The sequence below is a fragment of the Excalfactoria chinensis genome, chromosome Z (genome assembly GCF_039878825.1).
Source record: "Excalfactoria chinensis isolate bCotChi1 chromosome Z, bCotChi1.hap2, whole genome shotgun sequence".
Taxonomy (NCBI): domain Eukaryota; kingdom Metazoa; phylum Chordata; class Aves; order Galliformes; family Phasianidae; genus Excalfactoria; species Excalfactoria chinensis.
In genome coordinates, this window is record NC_092857.1 from 52,798,211 (window position 1) to 52,814,068 (window position 15,858).

The following is a 15,858-nucleotide window of genomic DNA, read 5'->3' on the forward strand; positions in this document are numbered from 1 at the left end:
CATAGTTTACGTGTAAGAAGTTAATTTTAGGATCTACACATCTCTGTTATTTCAGTGTTGGCGTCCAGGTTCTATCTGAGGACAGTACTACTGTGAATAAAATCAAGTATGGGCAGGGATGCTCTTCATACTTTAGCTTCTTTACCTTGCATTTTTAGCCATTATTTGTACTTTGTCTGAGGTATTTGCATGTAACTTGCTTCTCTCTCTCCTTTATAGTAAGTCTGAACTATCATTTCTGCCTGTAAGCCATGTTGTTATTCTGTCTTGGTTTCAGCAGTGTCAATGAGAGGATGCTTCGACAGCAATGTTATGCTGGTTGGTTTCACTGTTCTCCTGCTGCTGCTCTCTGTGATGCTGTCTTGGCTCTAGGTCATTTGCACAGCAATATCCATGAAAAGATGACCGGGTCCCACATGAACCCAACTGATTTAGCAGGAGGCTGCACATTAATACATTTCTGTGATAGTTGGGGAGAAAATGATGCCAACAGGAACAGCTTGTTTATACAAATGTTGAATCTTGCTATATTGTGTTGGATGCAGCTGATGGAAAGTTGTATTTCAAAGTGCGTATAAAAAGTGAGAGTATTTTGGAGTCAAGATGCCTGTTTTTTTTAAAAAAAATATTTTTAAATGGAAAGGTAAAACTTAAAATTGCCCTCCGTGACTGTCTGTTTTCCCATTTTGCTTCCTTAACTGTTATAATAATGTTTGAGATTAGTGTTTATGTATTTCTTAGGTTTGCTTATTAGCTCCAGAAGTTAGAAGAAATACCATAAGGATGAAAACTATCCCTGTGTGTTCCCTGCTTTCAGGTTAAAGTAAATTCTCATGTTTTCACTGTCTCCTCTGAATCTTACAGAATCCAGTGCTGAGGTGTCAAATGAAGAACTAAAGCAACAGCTGCAAGAAGCTCTAGAGGTTAGTAGTGCTAATATGAGCACTATCCTTAAGGTCTGCATTTCAATTTAATGTGTCAAAGCAAAGTGTTATTTTAGCAGAAGACGTTTGTATGTTCAGAATCTTGTATGGATTCAGGTTCTCAAAACTAGAGCGCTATTTGGAAGCATCATTACATTTTATGCCAGAGAAGCAGGCTGTGAGATGCAGCTTATCCTCTGACTTTACAGGGAAAAATATATTTTAAAGATATAGAGAATGTTAGAGGGATTGCACTTCTTTTCTAGCACTTTTTCCCACATTTTTTTTTCTTTCTTTTTTCTTTCTTTTTTTTTCTTTTCTTTTTTCCTAAACTTCATATTATACCTTGAAAATCAGAATAGTCCTGGGGCTTAAAGTCTGCGCTTTCATCAAAATTCCAAGAAACCTTACTGATTTTCAATCAGATGAAAGTAACAAATTGGCACTGCTTATGAATACAACTCCGGTATCTACTGCTGAAGCAGTAGAACTGGAGAACTGAGGCAGTGTCTTGGGAGCCCAGAGATGCACAGTCAAGAACTACATAGTTGTGAAGGAAAAGTAACTATTGAAAGCAGTGAATTTTCACCTGTCTCTTGGGAAGAGAAAAAATGCCTCTGTCTGAAGGGAGAAATGTTGCTCACTTCATGTAAGTGCTCCAGACCTATGCTAGTTTATGCAAGTTTATTAGCAAGGCAGAACTGCAGTGTATCATGTCTTATTTTGTTCTGTTTTCCAAATACACTGGAGGAAAATAAAATGGATAGTGACAAGTGTTCTTTAATTATTTGACACTAGCACGCACTGTAAACGTTTATTCATCGCAAGGCAAACTGTAAGTAGAGAAAGAATCATAGAGGATAAAGATTCGAGTTTTTTGAGGTGGACAAACTTACAGTGCTGTTGTAGTCGACATTTTAATAAGATTATATTGGCTTTTATTCATTGTACCTATTTTATTTTGCTTTAGGAAATTGAACTGCTGAAAGTTGAGCTTGAAGCTGCTCAAAGAAAACTAGAAGGAAAAGATGAAGCCCTACGAATTCTGCAGAGTATGGTAGGAGTTGTTCAGAGATCATTTGCTTACTTAATGCTAAAGGAAGGAAACAAATTCTTTTTGCCACTCCTCCTCATCAAGCCTCCTAAACCTTGAAGTCCTCCTAAGGCTCTAATTTAAATTGCCGAGTCTGCAAATTTATGCAGACTTGGCTGTTAAACTTTACGACTTTTTCTGCATAGAACACTCACAGTTGTTTAAGAAGATTTCACTGTTTTAGCAAATTCTTGGAATTTCATCTTTGAGGATCCTAGAAGGACTCAGGAAATGCTGCTTTGCTTGCAGTTCTTTAAGTTACTGATTTTTCCAGTGATTGAGATTCTACTGCAAAGCAGAGATACTTTCAGTTAATTAGTCCACCTAAGCATTAAACATTGCATCAATCTTTTGTTCACGGGTTGTAATATTTTAATGTGATATTGCAGTGCACAATGTTGAAATTAACTGCCTACTTGCATAATCCATTATAGTTCTACAGTTTTGACCCTCTAACATTTGTAATAAGTCACATCTGGATTGAGACATAGGTATTTTGTAACCAAGTTTTCAGTGAGTTGAGAGTCATTGTGGAAAACCCTTAAAAATATGATTATTTTTTTTTTTTAATAAATAACGCTGTTTTTTGGGTGTTTTTTATTCAGTAAAATAAACTAGGTGATCAAAACACAAGTTCATCATGCAACATAGCTATGTCATTTCTTGAAACTGGAGTGAGTTGCTACTGTCTAATGCTGCACACTTCTGGTTAACCAAGAGCATGAGCCTTACATTGATGAAAAACTGAACACTGGGCTCTACTTTGTTAAAGCATTTGATTGATCTGTGCTTTTTCTGCAGGCAATATTAAGTAAAGCCACTAGTCATACAAAAGCAATGCTTGAAAAAACTGAGGAAGAAAAGAGAACTTTAGAAAAGGTAAGAGTGCAGCTTTCTTTCATACCTGCACAAAATCACAGCTGTTCATTGTTATCTATAAGGGTGTTCATACTGTTTATTTGAATCAATATAAATCGGTACCAAAGTTTTGGCATTTTTCTTTTTTTTCCCCCAAAGCGTTCTTATTCCTTTATATAAGAGAAAATATCATTCTTTCACTCTTTTCCCACTATACTGCATACTAATACGTTAGACCTGAAGGATATTAGAATCCTGTGGTTTTTGTTGTTCTTTGTTGTGAGTTTTACAGTTGTTTATATTGAGTTGTTCTGTTTCTTAGTTAGCTTGGAATTTCCAAAACAAGCCTAAGGAATGAATATCCAGTGTTAATCCAGGAAAAGAGGATTAGCAGGAGGAAGGTGCTGAGCTTCATTAAAACTAAGTTTTGTTTCTCTTGTTACATGTCCTTTCCACATAACAGTAAGGAAAGAGGGAAATGTGTCAGCATGGGTTTCCTTTTGTAATTAGCCACTGCAAGCAATATTCATTCAGCAGGGTCTGTAACACACAGATTAGTAATGCATTAAATCATTGTTATCTGCTGCCAAATTTATTTTGAAATACTTAGCTTGTCACTGTAGGACACCTCAGACTCTGTCAGTGCCAAACCTAACACCAGCAGTTCCATTTCTTCCTTTCATTGTGAGGATTATAATGAATTACTGCTGGCTACTTTTGTCTCTGCAGGAAATCAATATTTTGCAGTGGGAAATTGAATTTGATCAGGACAGATTTAAAAACATAGAAGACACATGGACAGAAAAATACGACAGGTATTTAATTTATGCTGTATTTTTTTGTCCTTCTTTTCCTTTTTCTCCCCTTTTTGGTGCTTTCCTAATTTCCTTCCTGATTTGAGAAGTTCAATCTAAATTTCATGCTTGTCAGATTTTTATTTTTCAATTAAAACTACTACAATTAATAAATCTCAATTCCATAGTTGGCTGGCTTTCCTAGTGAGCTTTCATTTTCATTCTTATACTTGATTGTGTTAGCCAGCAGGAGCAAGAGTGTCCTTATTTACTTTAAATGTAAATGAGGTATGGAAAGTAATAGTATTTGTTTGCATGTGGAAATATCATTTTCTGGTTAATCATTGCTTTACTTCCTTGCATTGTAGGTATGAGCCTAAGTACAGGTAAAACTGAATGCTTTTGGGAGAGGCTGATGAACTGGTTCTTTGTTTAAATAAGACTTATTCTAAGTGGAAAGAAGGTGTAGTTAGGCAGGAAGCAGGAGCCAAGGCACTGCACTAATAATTCAACTGCAAACACTGAAAAACATAAACAGCAGTCTCACTTATTTAAATGGGTAATAGTGGCATCTACGCTTTGGAGTTACACTTATTTTAGTGGAGTTTCTTATTTAAAATTTTCCAACTCTGAATCAAGGAATATGGGGAAAAAAACTTAGGAACTGTTCGTTTATAAGAAAGATATGCTGAGATATCGTATCTCTGTCATCTCTTAACTGAGTTAAAATGCCAATAAATGCTTTTTTAAAATCCTTTGGGAAGGTGGGAAGTGTTGGGAGGTAGTTCAGAGCAACAAAGCTACAGTTAATGGTTGGAAGCTGGAGGTGAAAGCTTCAGAAAGCCACAAGCCATGGGCTAAAGGCAGCTTTGCAAAATCATATTCCAATATTCAATACTCTAGAATGAGAAGAGTATTGTTTATTTCCCCTCCTTCATTCAAACGACATATTTTAAGTTATTATTTGGCTTAAAAAAAAAATAAGTTACAGGATGCTGCAATTACAGGCAGCCCAAGCGAGTGATATACCAGAAAAAGGTACTGCTTTAACACTTAGGAATTTGTATTGCCACTTTTCAAGAAGGAAATATGTGAAGGAAAACATGTATTCTCAATGATAGTTGTGTGTTCTCAGGTTGCTGCTCTTAGAATAGTATTAAGATACAGGAAGTTTGCTTTCTGAAATGAAGACGTGAGCCATACTGTTGTATGTCCAGTTACAGTTTCCTCTTTTCAAGGAAGCAACAGATTGCTCAGCAAGTGTTTCAGAGTTTTACAGTTAAAATTGTTAGACTTTCTAACAGTAGTGCAGTACTTAAACTTACCTGGTGTTAAACTGTAAAGCTAGGGGGGCACTGCGTACTTTCATGTGAATTATTTTTTTTATTACTATTGTTTTTACACCCACTTGAGCACACATGGGCACATTTAAATTGATAGCGTGAGGGAGTGGTTTTGCTAAAAAGGTCAGCCTGTTTGAACAGTGTGTTTTATCTGGATTGCGAAGGAACCTCCATATGATTGCAGAGATTCTTACTATTGCTCCCTGCAGGGAGAGCTGCAGCCAGGGGCAACCCTACAGAAGCTGGTGTTACATGGTCTGATTTCTGTGGCCTGGTGGTTCAGTGCCCATCAGACCAACCCCATGCAGACCTGCACACACAGCATATTATGGTCACCAACCCCTGTGCACTATTCATAATATTTGGATTTCATCTGTTTGCCCAGAAGAAGAGTTCATTAGTCTTTAAAAAGAATCCCCCATCAAAAATGGGCTATGTAAAATGTCATTCTATCTTTATTTCAGAAGGCTTGTTATGAGCAGTTGCAGGTATTGGACCCTCACTAGCAGATTCAGATCTAGTAACACACCACTTGCTATTGGTACAAATATTATTATGGGGAAAAAAATCAGGAACTTTTTCATAAAAAGAATTCACAAGTGAGGAAACTGCTGATGTGTGTGTAATATCAAATTAACACTCAACTTTTTTTCAGGTTTTTTTTTTCTTTTTTCTGTCTTTTCAAATCTAATTTTAATTCTCCGGAATATTAGATACAATGCTTTAACAGGCTAATGGCTTTTTTTCCCCGTCTGATTTCACATTTTAAATACTTATTTCAAAGATAATACATCCCTTTTCTAACTTCTGCAGGATATACTGTGAAAACACAGCTCTTAAGGAAGCACTGAAACTGAGAACAGAAGAAGTTAAAACTCTTAAATCTGAAAATGCAAGTAAGACACCAGCAGCTCTTCCTCTTAATGTATTGCTTTTCTGGAATAATTCAGTGGTTAACTATGAACAAAAGTTTCTGGCAGTTGATGTTAGCAGATATACAGCAACTCACTTTAAATAGACCCATAGTGTTTCTTATTCTGGTTGCATTGTCACCTGAAAAAGAAGAAAGAAAAACAAAACAAAACAAACTAGTAGGACAAGTCAGGTCTGAAGAAATAGACTTCACTGCCCTAGGAACTCTGGATGTAGAAGGGAAAAACCTTCTGCATTCTATTAATGTTCTTTAGGAAAGGAGTAGCAGGCCAAGCAAGGTGCAGAATGCTTGTGCTACAATTAAAATCAGTATTAGAGTCATACGCTTTTAACGTGTAGCAAAACCTTTGAGGTCTTCAGCTTGTTAGCTTTATAATGAAGTTCCTCAAACTGCACACTGTGCAGATAACTCATTAGCTCAGGTCGCTCAAGGTCCTTTTCCTTATTTCTGGTTTCCAAAAGCCTTTAGAGTAGACAAAACAGGTCATGATTTCCCCAGCATTGTGCTTACCTACACAAGGCTGCTGCCTAAGTTGTAAATAAGAAAAATAAATTAAGAAAAAAGATGGACACAGGACAAGGGGCAATGGGTGCCAGCTGTAACACAGGAGATTCCTCATAAATATAAGAAAAAACTTCTTTATGGTAGGGGTGACAGAACACTGGAACAGGCTGCCCAGGGAGGTTGCGGGGTCTCCTCTGGAGACATTCAAAACCCCTCTGGATGCATTCCTGTGTGACCTGATCTGGGTGTTCCTGCTCCAGCAGGGGGACTGCAGTAGATGATCTTTCAAGGTGCCTTCCAATCCCTGATGTTCTGTGATTCTGTGTAATGAAAAAGTAATATATGAGACAGTATTTCTGTAAATGGATTATCACATTTAGGAAAATGCAGAAGGAAAAACAACTGGGATCTGAGTTTCTAAATCTACATAGCCTCGTATTTTCATAACTGATAGTAATCCTACAGAACTGTTTTGGTTTTGGTTTTTTTTTGTTGTTGTTGGTTTTTTTGTTGTTGTTGTTGGTTTTTTTGTTTTTGTTTTTGTTTTTTTTTCTGTAGTTAAACTCAGAAATTAAGAAATAAGAAGAACAGACTTTAAATTGTTGTCCTTATTTATTCCATAGTCTTGAATCAGCAGCGCTTAGAATTTCTTGCAATGCTTGATGTGAACAAGCAGAAGATTGTTCAGGAGAACATGTCTATTGATAAAAGAGACATCACAGATATTACAGGTCTTGAAGTAAGTATGAAGTCTGTTTTTTAAAATTGCTGGTTCGAGATAGGCCCTGATGAGGCCTAGAGGAAGGAGCATAAACAAGCTGACAACTTTTGTCAGTTTATTATCTTCTTCCAGTGAAGTAGATGGGCTGCCAGTGAGTTCCTGGTCAGTGGATGATGTCCTTTCAGCCTGTTGTATCTAAGAACGAGGGCTGATGACCCGGTGTCCCAGATTGTCATCTGGAAATCCATATTCCAAATTGTATAACTTTATTATATAAAAGCAGGCTGTATAATATGATGCATTTATTAATATTTCTGGAAGTGCTGAGTCTGGCAAGATTGCAGTAGGAGACTGCATTTCTTTGCTTCAGCTTCAGAGTAAAAGCAAGAGAGGAGCAATGTCTACAGGGGTATGTTTACATGCAGACTTATTGGAATGCAGTTGTGGCTCTTCCTATGTAGTACAAACACCCTACATGTACTACCTTGATTTTCTTGAGCATTTCCATGTAGGTAACTGCTGAGCAGAAAACTTAAAGCCTTTGTGGTAGTGAATTCAGATTTTAACAGTTAATTGGCATAATTAGTATCACAAAAGTACTGTGTTAGGATTAGATGTGAAATTAGTGCTGAGAAATAGACATCACGTGTCATTGTTAGTGAAAAAAAACAATGTCCAAATCCTTGTAGCTGAATTCTCCTGACTCTTACACTCACTCTGTAGCCTCAGGATGTTTTTACTAGTCACTTGGCATCTCTTGGATTACATTCCATATGCAGATATGTAACTGCTGGTTTGTTTTGGCTTTTAAGCTGGCAGTTCTTGGAGCCTGCACCTGCATTTCTTCTGGGGGGCAGCCTTGTTCCTGTGCTAAAATGGCAGCTATTACTCGAAAGCAAATTCTTCATCTCAAGCAAGAGGTAATGCTCTTTGGTTTAGATATGAACAAGGAGTGAACACAAGAAAACAGATTTGTACAAAAACAAGTAAAGCCATAAACACTCTACCATGGCTTACACAAATTTACGTGCTTTAAAACAAGAATGCATCTCAGAAATAATGTTTTTTTGTGATGTTCTAATTGTTAATGATGTAAGAATGTTTTGCTAGTAAATATATATATATATATATATATCTTGTTCTATTTCATTCTACTTACATTTTTTATTATGAAAATATGCACATTCTGCACATTCTGTAAATATTTACACAGTGTGAGCATGAGCTACCACTGAAAAGGAAATCGCTCCTTTTCCTTTCTTCCCTGGCACTGTGTTCTACCCCATTCCACTCCTCCTTTTTGTTGACATTAACATTGAGCTGACCTTGCTAAAAATGATGTATTTACATCACGCTTAATACAACAAAATGTTTTCGAAGCCATAATGTCTCTAACTTTGTAAACATATGATTTTATATGGAGGATTTTTTTCTTTTCATTAGTGTTTTAGCCTGCAAATGCGGTAACCTTTCTCTCAGACCTAGTGCAGGAGTCCCCACTGACATACTGACTTTGAAAATCTGTGGAATGGAATAGAATAGGTTCACTTCCATCTGAAAGGGTCTTCCAACTGTCACTGTTTCAGGGCTGACCCATAATTAAAATCCATCAATAAAGAACATTATCTGAAATCATCTTAGACCTCTTAGACATAAGGTGGGACATAAGCATAAGGTGGGAATCACCTCTCTAGAACTATCATGTCACTTTTGTATCAGGGTTAAGATGTCTGATATAAATACTGTTCTTTTTTTCCTGCACACAGTGCTAGAAAACAGTCTGTTCTGCAGGTGCCAAGATAAATAGGCATGGTTGACAGCACAGCTAATGCAGTGCATAGGTGTTGTTAGCTGCATGCATAGAAAAGGATTTAAATACATACTTCAAAATACATTTCTTTATGTAGCAGGAAAGCCACTGTTCTGTTTCTACCACTTCAGTCAATCAATCAATCCCTTTTACGTGCACAGGGCTGCCTTAGAAACTACTGTGTCTACTTGGTAACGTGAAAGTGCTGAACTGTGCTAGTGGCTTCAATCTGTCTCAATTTTTAAATCTGGTATTGCTTCCAAATTTCTTAACATACTGTACATTTTCTCTTAATTAAAACCAGATTGAACTTCTGATGAAGAGTAAAGATGAAGCTTATGTAATGGCAGATGCCTTCAGAATTGCATTTGAGCAGCAGCTAATGCAGAGGAAGGACCAAGCCCTGAGGCTTGCAGAAGTGATAAAGATTAAAAAGGAAACAAAATTTATAAACTGGAGGCGACTGAAAGAGGATGGTAACTGTATCTGTAATGGTGGACTAGAAAAAAATTAGCTGATGGGCATGGGCAGACATTTTTGTTGTATCAAATGTGTGTTTGTGGTTTAATGGCTGACAGATTTCTGAAGAGTTCAGAAAAAAGGAACAAAGTTATGTCACAACTGTACGTACTGTAAGAAATGCAGCTGGTAGTTCACACACTTCTACCAGAAGTTTCTTACGTAGGATGTGCATGTGTAAGTGGGTGGTTATAGTATTCATTGTATAAAAATGACCACAGGACATTGATGATACTAATCCTGCTTTTAGTTTAGCCATTTTTTAATTACATGCTCATGGGCTGTATTATGCTAGAATAAATAATCCATTATCCAGATTAACAATAACATTGTAGATACTAAAGATGTTAGAAAAACAGCACAAAAAAACTAGCATCTGGAAAGGTTAGCCTGGCCATTTAAGATGCTATCAACAATTTTATTTTTATTTTTTCAATGAAGCCTGTATCAGGAAGGAAAAAAGTAAAAACAGGTACTGAGCTTTTACTGAAATACTGCCTTTTTATCTGTATGTTATTTTATTTATTTATTTATTTAAGTACTTCATCTTTTCATTATTTGTGCTGGCATTAATATTTATTCTTTGACTACTACTAAGCATGGTCATGCACAGTCCCCCTGGAAAAGAGAAAGAATTTTCATTATCCTTTTCTTGGCTGAGAAAAGAACTAATGAGAACTGTTTTAGTGCTTATGTCATGGTCAAAGCTGTAGCAGATGTGAGGAATAGAACGTACTTCAAATGTCTGCTAGCCATTGATCTGTATGTGCCAGGCATGGATCTGGGGATCTTCTGGATTCCTTGGGCACCTCCAGAAAGTAACATTAAAGCAGGATATATCTCCAATATGTGTTTCCCCTTAATCAGTGTCATTGTTTCGCAGAATGGTAGAATGGTTTGGGTTGGAAGGGATCTTAAAGCCCACCCAGCTTCAACCCCTGCAGTGGGCTGGTTGCCTCTCACCAGGTCAGGCTGCCCTGGGCCCTGTCTAGCCTAGCCTTGAATGCCTCCAGTGTGTTCTAAGCTATGTGTTTTGATAGAAGCATTTCATCATCTTAATGTATTTTAATCTTCTCATAAATCTTACAAACTGAATGTATCAGGCTACCAGATGCTTAAAACTACATTGCCATGAATTGTTATTTAGCTAGAGGCACGATATATTTTTAAATAGCAGTAATAATTTTTATTTTCAGTTTGCTCGTATATCTGATGAAAAGTCTAGGTAGCTTTTAAGTGATGGCAAGGGTGGTGCTGCATATTAAAAACCTGCCCTAAGATGTACAGTAGAAGCTGTAGCATGCAGTGCCCTTCTGGAGGAGATTGCTCAGTGTTCAGTTGGATGCACATTCATTTTTCTGAATGAAACTAGCTTTTCTCTCAAGTATTTCCACTGTTCTCATACTTTTTGTTGTTCATAGGGTCTGTCAAGCTACAAGGGAACAAGAACAGTCTGGGACAGAAATTATCAGGCCTGCTCTCCTCAGATGCTGACAGCAGGAAAGTTGAAGTACTAGACAACCCTCATGAAATCCTGAAGATGTTAATAGATTTGGTTAGTAATACTTCTTAAACCAGACTCTAGGAGAACAAACTGAGCTGCAGAGTTTTTATTAGTATACCCAAGTAAAAATGAGACAGAGAATCTTGTGTGGATACACGTTTGCATGTACCTGTGGAAATGCTGCTTCCTATGCCAGCGTCACTACTGCTGTTAAATGGTCTGGACTGGCAGTTTACTGTTATTTTCGGTTACTGCCAAACTCTGGGCACGCCACCATGCCTAAGGTGTTTTAACATCATTTGGACATTGCTTTTCAGATCTTTTCACGTGCTGGACATGGTGATCCTCATGGGTCCCTTCCAGTGCAGGATGCTCTATCACTTATATGGACTCCCTTGCTCTTAGCTCACAGTTTCTTCTCTTTCTGTGGCCAACTGCAGGTCAATGACAAAGAGGAGGCTCTGGCTCACCAGAGGAAGGTCAGCTACATGCTTGCTCGCGCGATGGAGCTGAAAGAGGCAGCACAGGAAACACATGGCCAGCCTCCCGCGGGGCACGGAGGCAAAGCCGTGCAGTCCTCTGGGCCAGCAGCTCTGGGACCGGCGTGCTGCTGTGAGCTGGCTTCTCCAAGCAACCTTTCCTCAGCTTCTAATGGAAACGGATTCCAGAACTCGGTTAGGGTGCTAAGAAAATCACACTCCTGGCCCTCTGAGGCTGTGTGTCACGAGGAAAGCGATCCATGCGGGAAAGCATACGAAACGGTGGTGATCTAAGCGTCAGCCGGAATAAATTATTCTTTTCAAGGGAAAAAAAAAAAAAAGGCTTTGTGGACGTGTCTGCGAGCCCCCCCTGCCTGCACAGCCGGGGACGGGAGAGCGCGTAGAGTCGTCTTGCGCACGCGCAGAGTTGGTAGGTGCCGCCCTGGCGGGAGGCCGGCACTGCGCATGCGCAGCGTGCGGAGGAGACTTCGGGCGCCGGCCTGGAGCTGGGGAGGGGTTGGGCTACTCGTGAGGTGAGCGCTGGGGGAGGGGCGGTTCTCCGTCCTGATGTGCCGGGAGGGCTCCGGCTAAACGGGGGTAAGCAGGAGGTGGCGGCGGTGGTGTTTGGGTAGTCGCCGTGCCGGGAATCCAGGCCGAAAAAGCGGCCCGGGGTGGAAGACAGCAGCGGGTTTTGTGTCTGGCCCTCCGTGTCGTTGCGCGGCGCTGACTGCGGCCTTCCGCCGTGGCTGCGGGCTGTGCCTTGTGAGGAAGTCCTGCTGCTTCCCCGATCTGAGGCGGGGCGTGAGCTGGGCCTCGCTCGGGAGTGCAGCCCTGGGGAACTGGTACGCACGATCGCTCCGAAACGAAGCGAAAACAGTCGCGTGAAGGTTTGTTTGTGGTGTGAGGTTCGCTACCAATAGCAAACTGCAGCGCTTCGTGCGGCGTTGTGTGTTAGATTGCTTAGGCAGATGCATTGCTGTTAGTGATTTACAGACATTAACGATGTTCTTACTTTATTCTTTAGAGTTGGCACTGCTGGCAGATGCAGAGTTTAATGGACGTGCTTACACTGCTCAAGTTAAGTAAGGTGTGTCAGATGAACTGGAGCACGTGGACAGCCCTGTCTGTATTCAGATACAGAATGCAGTGTCAGAAAGCTGTTTCTTGATATGCCCTGAAGAAATGACTTGTGAGCAGGAAAGGATCCAGTTGCCTGTCAGAACCACATGCTGTTAACGTCTGATGCTGTGCTGCTTGGGTTGTCCAGTATGTATATCTGGTCATTAATAGTACAGATCAGAAGAAAATGAGAGTATTTTGAGAGCTGTGGTCTCTGTGGTCTGAGAAGTTATCTTTCAGACCTGATCAAATAGTCATGTTCCTGTGACTTGTTTCCCAAGGCTGAGCGTTGCAAGCTGATACCACCAGTAGTGGTGGCACTGTGTGCAGTGTGTCTGTTCAGGTGAGCAAGTGGGAGGTTGGACTAGACCTTTAAAGGTAAAAATTCTGTGATTCTTTGGAACAGGTTCTTCAGCCATTGGGCCTGTTGATGATACTGGTGATGTTCTGGAGCAGTGCTGAAAATCATTAATTGATGGCTGACATCTGTTTGTGGTGTGAGTGGTACTGTTTTCTGGTCAGAAGAGTGATAGCATGTGCCACTAGAGCGGAAGAAAATTCTAGGGGGTTGAGTACGCTGTCAGTGTTAGTCTGATCAGGGTAGTGGTAAAGTCATAATGCTGGTGACCCTTTGTGTCGTTGAAATTGTGTTTCAGCAATGTCCATCTTCAGGTGAGGCAGTTTAGTGTTTTGCAGTGTGCCATGTATGCTTTTTCTTAGGTGTCTGAAAACTTCAGTAAATTGTATTCATCCCCTGATTCAGTGAGTAGATTTGCAGTGTCAGCAGCTGCTGTGCTTTTATGGTTCACTAATATATGGCATTACTCAGCAAGAATGTTGTATCTTTGTTTTTATTACTGTTTTTATCTGACAGCACTTAGTTATTTCTCATTTTTTGCTCCTTGTTGATTGCTGGTGAAATCCATGGGTATCTGTACACAGTGTTTTTTATGGCTTTTATTTGTTGGTTGTTTTGGGATGGTGTTGTTTCTGTCTGCAGGGCCTCAAGCCTACAGTTTTCTGGTTACTGTAAACATAGTGAATTGAAATAATGTATCATTTTGATGATCAAAGGGACTGTCCAGATGACCACAATAACTGTCTAAATATTAAGCTAGTTTTTAGAATGGAAGAACTGTATATGCACTTGTGTTTCTTTGTTTCCACACCCAATCTTGTTTTGTTCCAGCACATTCCCTACAAATACAGGCCTGGATTCTTTGATGGTGTTTGGTTTTGACTAGATTGAGATCTGGTAATGGATATATGTATATATCAATCCCTAGAAGTTGTTTTTCAGGGATTTTTATACATCAGAAATCTGCTTGTTGCTAGACATAGAACTGGTTAGCAAACAGTGATTAATTTTTCCATTTTATTTTGCAGGTTCTTACTGAAAAGTACTAACTACCTGCATTTAGGTAACCAAACTCTGTTTGGTTTTGAAAAATGGCAGTCTATGCTATAGTTTGATGCTTGGATATTCTCTGTCCTAGCCAACTTGTAATGTCTTCTCATTTCAATAAGACCGCATTGAGAAGTCCCTAACAAAGTATCTTTTGAATCTCAATATATGTATCCCTTAGAAATCCTTTATGAAGTTTATAAGAAGTTGCCTGTAAAGGTTGTTTTGTTTTGTTTCGTTTTTTGATGTCTGTTGACACACTCAGACTTGTTACATGGTCATTTAAATCACAACATTGGCTTTCCTTAGGTAACTTTTTCTTAACCTCTGTTTCTTAAGGTAGGGTCCAATATAAAGTGCAGTGTTACAAGTTAGCCAGAGACCAAGCCTCATCTGATTGGGAAAATAAAGTAAGCAAGCTTTTACCATTCCCACTAGTTCCATTTAGGCTTGCTTTGTGCCTGGCCTCAGTATCCGAAGAAGGGTGTCAGACGAGGTGCTGATGTATTTGTACTAAACACAGAGCTGTTCAGTGTCCATCCTGGGACTACTGCTGTTTTGCTGGTGTTTGGAGTACAGGGCTCACTGTGATGACTACTACATAACAGTTTCATTGTTAGATTTCTTCTTAGTCAGCATGGGTAAGACAGGAAAGAGTGCTAGTACTGTAATCATGGCTGTGGGGTTTGCCCATAAGGGGTTTAGAAATGCAAGCATCAGCTTATCTCTTGTAAAGCTTGGGGATGGACATCTGCAGTGTTGGCATGAAAGCAGATGAAGGATGCAGTTTTGTGACAGCACAACATTACTGTTTTGGCTAACAGCTGTGGGAGTGAGCAGTTAACATTTCAGCATGGAATTTTGGAAGTCTCAGGAGCTGGAGTGAGAACTTTTGCTTCACTAACTGTGAAATAAATATTAAGTTAAAACCCTCAATCTGATACTGAGCTCGAGGAACACCATAGTAAGCATATCTGACTGTTGTACACAGCTCTCAACCAAAACTGTGTTAAATGTCCCCCTGGGAATGGGGAACGGGTTAGGTTAGGATATAAGTCCGTTTGGGAGTGGCAAACTGTTGAAGCTGTTCGATGAAAGTCTGGGGCGTGCTGGCAGGCAGACATGAACTGTTTGTAACTGTGAAAGCCCTTGAGGGGGAGCTGCAGCTAGGAAGTCAAAACCGTATGCTTAACATGACACACGGCTAAGGAAGAGCTTTGAATGGGAGACTTAGAGTAAGCTTGTTTATAAACAAACCAGGTGCTTACCTAGAGAAGTAAAAGTGTAGTATGATGTGCCTTTTTGTAGTAAAGTAATGAAAATATTGAAGCTTAGAAATGTTCTATCAGCAAAATAAAAGCTGTTAACTGGTAAGTACGGAATTTTCCAAGTCACATACTTGGAAGCCCTAGTGATAGGTGTACTCTTTATTGAAATTAGATATCCATTAAGTGAGACATAAATAAGGACAAACAGTGTGATAAGAACCAATGACTTGTAATCATTCAGAATATTTAGAATGTGACTTATGTCTGTCCTTTAATATTTGAACACAATCTTCTGTGTATTTCAGTCTGAAGAAATGAGCACCTCAAGGCTTTTTATGTTACCAGGCCTTGTAGCTTAGTCATAAGGCAGAGTAAAATGTTTGAAAGAAATAACAGACCTTTTTAGCTCAGTTTAGTACTTTCATTTGTGAAAGTAAGTCTCCAGAGCTGATCTGTACACTGCATTACCCAACTTAATAATAAATACCTTCCACAGTATGAACTGTCTTTCCAAAAAAAAGCTTTCTCAGGTCTTCCCCTTTAAACTGACTTCTACTGTGTTAGAAACTAGCTGTTAACACTGT

At 39.2% G+C, this 15,858-nt stretch overlaps 2 protein-coding genes across 6 annotated transcripts in view; both read left to right on the forward strand.

Moving 5' to 3' along the window:
* Positions 1-11,776, forward strand: part of CCDC125 (coiled-coil domain containing 125) — a 13,590-nt gene extending 1,814 nt beyond the window's left edge. For both annotated transcript variants that reach the window (XM_072358850.1, XM_072358851.1), the window contains exons 3-12: positions 865-923; positions 1,894-1,980; positions 2,818-2,895; positions 3,604-3,689; positions 5,825-5,907; positions 7,073-7,188; positions 7,983-8,090; positions 9,285-9,456; positions 10,921-11,054; positions 11,444-11,776. In XM_072358850.1, the coding sequence (XP_072214951.1) occupies positions 865-923; positions 1,894-1,980; positions 2,818-2,895; positions 3,604-3,689; positions 5,825-5,907; positions 7,073-7,188; positions 7,983-8,090; positions 9,285-9,456; positions 10,921-11,054; positions 11,444-11,776 (1,256 nt within the window). The remainder of the gene's footprint in view (positions 1-864; positions 924-1,893; positions 1,981-2,817; positions 2,896-3,603; positions 3,690-5,824; positions 5,908-7,072; positions 7,189-7,982; positions 8,091-9,284; positions 9,457-10,920; positions 11,055-11,443) is intronic.
* A 161-nt stretch (positions 11,777-11,937) lies between these two features.
* ZFYVE16 (zinc finger FYVE-type containing 16) overlaps positions 11,938-15,858 on the forward strand; it is a 33,823-nt gene continuing 29,902 nt past the window's right edge. The window contains exon 1 of one of the 4 annotated variants that reach the window (XM_072359439.1): positions 11,938-12,015. The gene's annotated coding sequence lies outside the window, so the exon portion shown is untranslated. Of the gene's footprint in view, positions 12,080-12,283; positions 12,370-15,858 lie in introns of those variants that run through there. The other 3 variants (XM_072359436.1, XM_072359437.1, XM_072359438.1) reach the window with 3 other exon arrangements.